Source organism: Ceratina calcarata, unplaced genomic scaffold (genome assembly GCF_001652005.2).
Source record: "Ceratina calcarata isolate Rehan_Ccalc_2016 unplaced genomic scaffold, ASM165200v1 scaffold90, whole genome shotgun sequence".
NCBI lineage: Eukaryota > Metazoa > Arthropoda > Insecta > Hymenoptera > Apidae > Ceratina > Ceratina calcarata.
Window position 1 is genome coordinate 123,080 of NW_017180369.1, and position 7,306 is coordinate 130,385.

The following is a 7,306-nucleotide window of genomic DNA, read 5'->3' on the forward strand; positions in this document are numbered from 1 at the left end:
TTTGGGATTGACTGTATAGCTAATACATCCTTAAATGGGAAGTGCTACCCCGTCGAGACGTTACCCCTTCGGATTATCATTTGTTCCGATCGATGTCGCATGGTCTGGTTGAGCGGCACTTTGATTCATATGAAGATGAAATGCAACAAAGAATGCATCGATTCTTGGATCGGACAGACTTTTCCTGGACCTGGGTTTTTAATGCTGCCAGAAAGATGGAAAAAGCTAGTTGCCGACGATGACGGCTAATACTTTGAACAACACGTGCTTTACTAATTTTTTTTTTAAACAAAGCATTGATTTTCGCGAAGAAACAGCGAGAACTCGTTTGACCTCGTCGAATATGATGGCACCGTCTATTCGTTGAAATCCAGGACGATTCATAGAGAGGCTTGTCGATGAAAACTATGACTAATCGCACACGGATAGCTTGCAAGTCAGGAGAATTTGTAATCTGATAGAATTGTTTTGCGAGGTTCGAAGAACAGTCGTAGGAGATATCGTAGAGAAAGGAAGTTAGTCAGCACGACCAGCTGGCAGCCGAAGGGTGTTAATGAACGTTAAAGGACGCACGGATGAGATTTTCCGCGTGCGAATGACATCGAGTGAGAGTTTCGATGTACGTACGCGTATACGTCCGTCTCTATGTATACTATGAACGCGTGAAAGCTACAATTAAACTCGTTTATCCTGGCAACATTGATTGTGTTCGACGAGATATCGTGGACCGTCCAGCGAAGAGAGGCAGACCGTGTATGGTTCTCGAGGACACGCTTGTCATTTCTTCTTCTTCTTCTTCTTCTACTTGTTCTCATATTTGAATATTCATCAATTTGTCAATTGTATTGGTGTTTTATTAGAAACCAATAGTGACATAAAAAAAGTTTGTAAATTAAATCTGAGTCGGGTAATTGTACGTAAATCTTGATAATATCTTAAGTACTATCGTCTACCCCGAACAGTGATACCTGCCAGCGATTAGTTATTGTGTGTACTTATCAGTGAGTATATAGAACGTTAGCAAACTGTAATAATCTTCGCGGAACTTTCTTATCGGGTTTACATAAATAAAGAGATAGTGGTGGTAGTAGTAGTAGTAGTAGTAGTAGTACTCGGTAGCGGGGGCATTCGATGAATCCGTCAAAGGTTAATTGAAATAAATAACAATCGGCTCGTTAGTGTATGTCGTTATCGATGGTAGGAGATCGCTTGAATGGAGCGCACGGTCGTAACTGCTGCTGGTTACGAAATCTTCTTCTACCCCTTGTTGTCGCTCGATTTCTACGATTTCAATGATAAATTATCTGGTGAAACCTACCCGAGATCGGATCGCGGATGAGGAAACACGATCGCAATTACGCCTCTTGCCGTTTGCATCACACATTGTAATTAATTGTAAGACAATGTTGATCACGCTGTCTTGGTTGTTACACGGACGGACGAATTGCCAATATTGTAAGAACATTTCGTGCAACGTTACATGTTTATTTTCGATCGGCGTGATGATCGAAATGACATGAATAGATTTTCTTGTTCGCAGTTACCACGGTACGACATCGTCATGTACGCGAGGGATATCGTCCTGCTGAATGAGGAGAGATATTGTTTCTAGAAATCGGTCAACTCTGTTGACATTTATTCTGGTTCCAACGATATGATTAGTAGTACTCCTATGCGAGGGTAGAACCTCTCCGTTCTGCGAACGTTCTACTCCACTATTAGAAGAACAGTGTATAATACTGATTCAATACAAGTACTCCGTGTAACTGTGCCACCTGTTTCTACGTCCATTTGTATTATATTTGTTATTTGTCTAGGGTGGAGTGTATAAACCGACTGAGCTGCGTTTCACGATCGATCTAATTATATATACATGATATATTCCATCGTAAATGTCGCATAAATAATGCGCCCTGACGTTTGCTGTCGGGGCTAATGTGCCATTTGTTCTATCGTTTAGTTAAATCGTAAAACGTATATATATACAACAGCGAAAAACGATAGCGGTTATCGACTACCGTCTACTGGCTAAGTCTAAGGATGGTCGTTTTTGCCAAGACCGTATTATTGATCCTGCCTGTTCGCACACAGAGTCACTGTAGTATGTAGTACCACCCCTGATCAATGGCTCATGATCGCGCGATGTCTGCATCGAATACGAACGCATCAGGCTGAATGAGTCTGCTGCCAAGTTCTGCAAGTTCGAGTATCCAAGAAACGCGTTACGTTCTCCAACGAACAACGTTACGATGAAACGATCAGAGTGGGTGGGCAGTAGTAGCAGCAGCTGCAGCAACACGATAGTTTGACAGTGCAGAGAGTACGTAGACTATTATGATTGGAAATGGAATTTTAGACTGTTACAAATAAATATACCGTTCTTAGGTGATAAAACGTTCGCGGACACGGTGGATGGTTCTACTGTGTGCTCTACCAGTGGTAGTAGTATTCGTCGTAAAAATGACAAATTTATGCGAATTTCAAGTCATGCCCGCTTTAAAAAATACATATCCTTCGCGCGATATTATTTCGAGATAATGGTAATTGTTAAGTACATTTGTACCGTGTAAAAGTGACCGCCGACCGACGTACGCATCTACACATAATTCCGCTTTACGTAAGGGTTGCGTAACGACTAAATTTCAAGTAAAGAACCGTATCGTATATCAATTGTACTTAGACATTTTTCTCAGGCTCGTTATTTCTAATCGACGTTTGTTCGACCGCTTACGAGGTTCTCGGCGTTCTGCACGTGTCCTGCACTGGGAATCGTTGGTCCGGTTGGTCTACCTTACGCACCGCCAACATCGAAACGATTTTCTCATTGTTGCCAGGAGAACGATTAGGTCTCCAGATGCACAGATCATCTTCCCCTTGCCGTTTAATCGATTAAATCTAGCGTGTTTTTCAACGATCTTCACTGGATCTGCCCGTCGTGCATCGTCGCAAATCTCTTCCCGGCGACGACGAGGTTTCAGGTAGAATCGTCTCGAGTGCCTCCCCGATCGATCGATCTACTCGTCGAGATCTTGACCCGATTATAGAACCATCTATTCGACTGAAGAACGTTGAAAACCGAATAGTCCACAGGCATTGTTTCGGGTATTTTACCCCGATTTTGTCATTATCATTATTTTCTTTTTTTTTCTTTTTTTTCTTTTTATCACTAATTGGAGAGCACGGGCCTTTTCGAAACTCGTACAACGTCGTAAAATACAGTGAAATGAAAATGTATTTACCGCCGCCGTGGTGGTGTAAGATCGATCTTACTTGACCGCTTTAGCAGTTCGTGAAATCCGGTCTCGTTTGCTTTCTGTTGCAGCTAATGAAATTGAGCAAGCAGATACTCGGCGAGAAACTTTTCACCAAGCTGATGAAGTCCACGTTTTACGGCCACTTTGTCGCCGGCGAAGACGAGGTGCAGATCACTCCTGTCCTGGATAGGCTGCGCCAGTTCGGCGTGAAACCGATTCTCGATTACTCCGTCGAGGAGGATATCTCTCAAGAAGAAGCGGAACGACGAGAATTACAGTATGTTCGATCGGGTGATTTTATGAATGTCCGTTGTAAAACCGCCGTCGTTTCATTTACATTTCACGTGGAATCAGAGAGACTGACGATACGCGTAATTGCGATGATGTACAGGAGTTCCGTGTCAGAAGCCGGAGACGAGAAGAGGGAAGGTCCCTTGAAGAAATACCATGTCGCAAAACCGTTCGCTGATCGCCGGTACAAAGTGTCCTCGGCGAGAACGTACTTCTACCTCAACGAAGCTAGTTGCGAGAGGAACATGGACATATTTGTCAGATGCCTCGAGTCCGTAGCCGGTGAGTCGATCAGCCAAATTATTATCTAAGAAACTGCTGGCATGCTGCTAAGAATTCCAAGTCGAACAGCTATAATAATAATTGATCTAGGCTTTCTGGGTGACCACCGCGGTGCCACACAGTGTCCCGCGGGTCACCACATACATATATATCATTATTCTTCGTTTCATTTACATTACCCCTTTTATTTGTTTTCACGTCCCAATTATTTCTGTGATCAGACTGTAAATACACGCATCCACGTAGTACTTACGTACGTATGCATTGTATAACGTCAATGAAGAATTTGTGAAACATCGAATCGTACTAGGGAGAGAATGCGGGGACCGATCGGGAAAAAAAGAAGACACGTAAGTGCCACGATTATCTCGATGGAAATAAACCTGGTCGTTTCTAATAATCGTACCCGGTCTCCTACGGCGGCGCGGCGACGTTCCGATTCTTATTCACATGCCTCCGTGATAGACCGGATTTTGTAGAAGAGCGCTTGGTTATCGACTTCGGATTTGAATCGTGTCAGAACGCAACTTATTTAATTGCACAAGGCGGTGAGAGCGAAGCTATGAAAATTGATTGTAGTCATTGTCGAGAAACTGTTTCTGATAACCGCTGATTATTCTGCCGCAGCTTTATCGCAGTATGGTATTAATATTTACCCTGAATTACTTTTCTCGATGATACGAGGCACGCGCGGCACGTGTGTCTAAATCAGTATTCAAGCAACAGATATGATCGACGAGTATGCAAATCAACGTGGAAAGTTTTTTTGGACACTTGCGAAATCGGTACTTATGGCATCCGGCTGTTGTTAAGGACAGTTTTGAAATCGTATTCAAATGAATTCTACTTGGGTGTGTGTGTGTGTGTGTGTGTGTTTGTACGAAACCTGGATCGTCGTTTGATCATATTCATACGTGCTTATAACGACCGATTGATCCACACATGGTTTACACACCCTGGGCAATTTTTGAACACGAGGGTCTACGATTTTGCCAGGAGTCAAGACCACGTTCTATAAATAACGCTCTACTATCTCGGAATCTCGTATTCTGCTGTACCGTCGAATAATGTGTGTGTGTGTGTGTGTGTGACATAACGCCGTGCCGCAGCGGTATCCGTTCGAATCGCTCTAGAGATTTTAGACTCGACCGAAGCACCGAGTAGGAACGGGCACGATATCGTTCTAAAAAATAATGAGTAGCGACGACTCTCCCTCGTTCGAAACGAATAATATCTTCTGTAACAATAGATACGTTAGTTGAACCGAGCTGACCGATCTCGATATAAGTTAAATGCATATTGATTGTCAGCGTTTTGCAGTGGATCAGAGGAAAACCTTGAACCTGCGACTCCTTGAACCCCGAATTCCTACCGAATGCGATGCCGATATCGAAGAGATCGGTAAGAGAAACCCTCCTCCTGTTTGTTCCTCGCGATTCATCCTTCGTCCTCCTCCTCGTTTCACTCATACGTAGTACTTAAAAGTGACGGATTCGTGCAGTTACGATAGGACAGAACACTCTCTCCCAACTTTGTTTAACATCGTTCTTATTCCCCGGTTATCTTTGTTCTCGAATCTATAGCTGCCTCGATGGGAGTTGGTTTCACCGCGATCAAATTGACTGCACTCGGTCGTCCACAGCTTTTGGTAAGTGTCAGCCAACCGAGAAGCTTCGTTCAACTTGCTTGTTCGCGTCGCGTCATCACTACCTATCGCGAGTATCGATCGCCAAGAGAAAATGATGCGCTAACAAATAATAATTATTGGACCACTACTTTCAGCTTCAGTTGTCGGAAGTAATTATGCGAGCGCGACAATACATGTCGGACGTGGTCGGCGGCGAAGGCGCCGTTTTGACTCATCACGCGAAACGAGATGATTTCATGAAGAAGTTTGAAGAGGCACACATCAAGGACGAGGAGCCGGTACAAAAATTCTTACAAAAGATTCAATCGGACAAAGAAGGGTAATTTGACATACACACACACACAGATGAATGTTATATTAATCGTGGTCGCCGACGTTCATTTAATCGGTTTCCGATACGTAAACGTAAATATATTTCGCTTTCGTTCGGTTGGTTTCTTCGACTTCGCACGGTCGCAGACACAAAATTATCTGGAGATTACCCTGTGCTCGTATGTTTCTCCGTTCACAGCAGCGTCATTCACCTGTTCCCGTGGAGTGGCATTCTGGACGAGAACTACGAGCTCAGCGAAACGTTTCAAGTGCCAGACATGAAAACCGGGAAGATGGTCAGGCTGATGTCGCAGCTCACGTCCAAAGAAGAAGAAATGTTCCGGAACATGATCAGGCGCCTGAATAATATCGTCTCGGTATGGACAATACAAAATTGGACGTAACAGGAAGTAGCAAATGTCGAAGCACTGTCAAAAGGCCTATGTAATTGCTTTAAGAAAAAAAAAAAAACGCTAACAATACGCGACGAAAGAGGCACGCGCGCGCGGAGGTCTCTTGTTAGCAAGCTGGAGAATTGGTAAATTTTCGTTACAGGTGGCCGATAAGTTAGACGTACGTATAATGATAGACGCCGAACAAACGTATTTCCAACCTGCGATATCGCGGTTAACGTTGGAGATGATGCGCAAGTACAATACACGTAAGGTAAACGGTTTGCTCTCCTATATACGATGTTATCACTTAGTAAATTTTCAGTGGTCTAAACGCAAAAATGGTCTACTTCCTAGGCCGTGGTGTTCAACACTTACCAGACATACTTGCAAGAGGCGTTTAATGAAGTGAAAACTGATCTGGAACAGGCCGAACGACAGAACTTCTATTTCGGTGCTAAACTCGTGCGCGGCGCGTACATCGAACAGGTGATTGGTCTTTTCGTTGACTCGACTATCGATAATTGACGACGATGATAATAATAATAATAATAATAGTTGAGATGAACACGGTATAGTATTCGCGACGTCGAGAAAAAGAATGTATGACGGAATATCTATGATGGAGACGTAAGAAGGCGTTACGACTTTTGAGAAACGGTTATTCGATCGCGTTCTCAGGGGTGGTTTCTCGTGGTGTCACCCTAAAACGACGCGCGGAGAGCTTTGCCGGGAGAGAATAAACTCGGCCGCATTTCGCAGTCGAGCCGTAGGAAAAAACGGATTTTCTATTTACGATGACCATTTGGATTTTCTCCGGCAGGCTGGGTGCCGTGCCGTGGCCGAGGGGCGAAACCACCGACCGAGGGAAGAATCGCAACCGCGGCGGCCTGTGATTTTCGTCAGCTTTATACTAAAATTCCTGCATAAAAGGACCGGCCGGCTGGCTAAAGGACAGGACGACCCCTCGGCTTTACGCTATTATTACGTATGCAAGTGTCATTCTACCCCACGGTATAATATACGCTCCTGCTCACGATTTTCGTTGACCGTAGGTGTGATTCGCGTGTGACCCGTGTGATCCGTGCCATTTGTGCACCACCGGTATATATCGGAGAGACCAAAAC

General features: G+C 44.2%; 1 protein-coding gene across 3 annotated transcripts in view; it reads left to right on the plus strand.

Moving 5' to 3' along the window:
• slgA (proline dehydrogenase slgA) overlaps window positions 1-7,306 on the plus strand; it is a 20,613-nt gene that overhangs the window by 7,044 nt on the left and 6,263 nt on the right. Inside the window, exons 1-8 of one of the 3 annotated variants that reach the window (XM_026818887.1) lie at window positions 2,008-2,320; window positions 3,323-3,531; window positions 3,646-3,827; window positions 5,411-5,475; window positions 5,610-5,794; window positions 5,987-6,164; window positions 6,343-6,453; window positions 6,537-6,668. In XM_026818887.1, coding sequence (XP_026674688.1) covers window positions 3,326-3,531; window positions 3,646-3,827; window positions 5,411-5,475; window positions 5,610-5,794; window positions 5,987-6,164; window positions 6,343-6,453; window positions 6,537-6,668 — 1,059 coding nt within the window. In that variant the 5' untranslated portion in view covers window positions 2,008-2,320; window positions 3,323-3,325. Of the gene's footprint in view, window positions 1-2,007; window positions 2,321-3,322; window positions 3,532-3,645; window positions 3,828-5,410; window positions 5,476-5,609; window positions 5,795-5,986; window positions 6,165-6,342; window positions 6,454-6,536; window positions 6,669-7,306 lie in introns of those variants that run through there. The other 2 variants (XM_018035456.2, XM_018035457.2) reach the window with 2 other exon arrangements.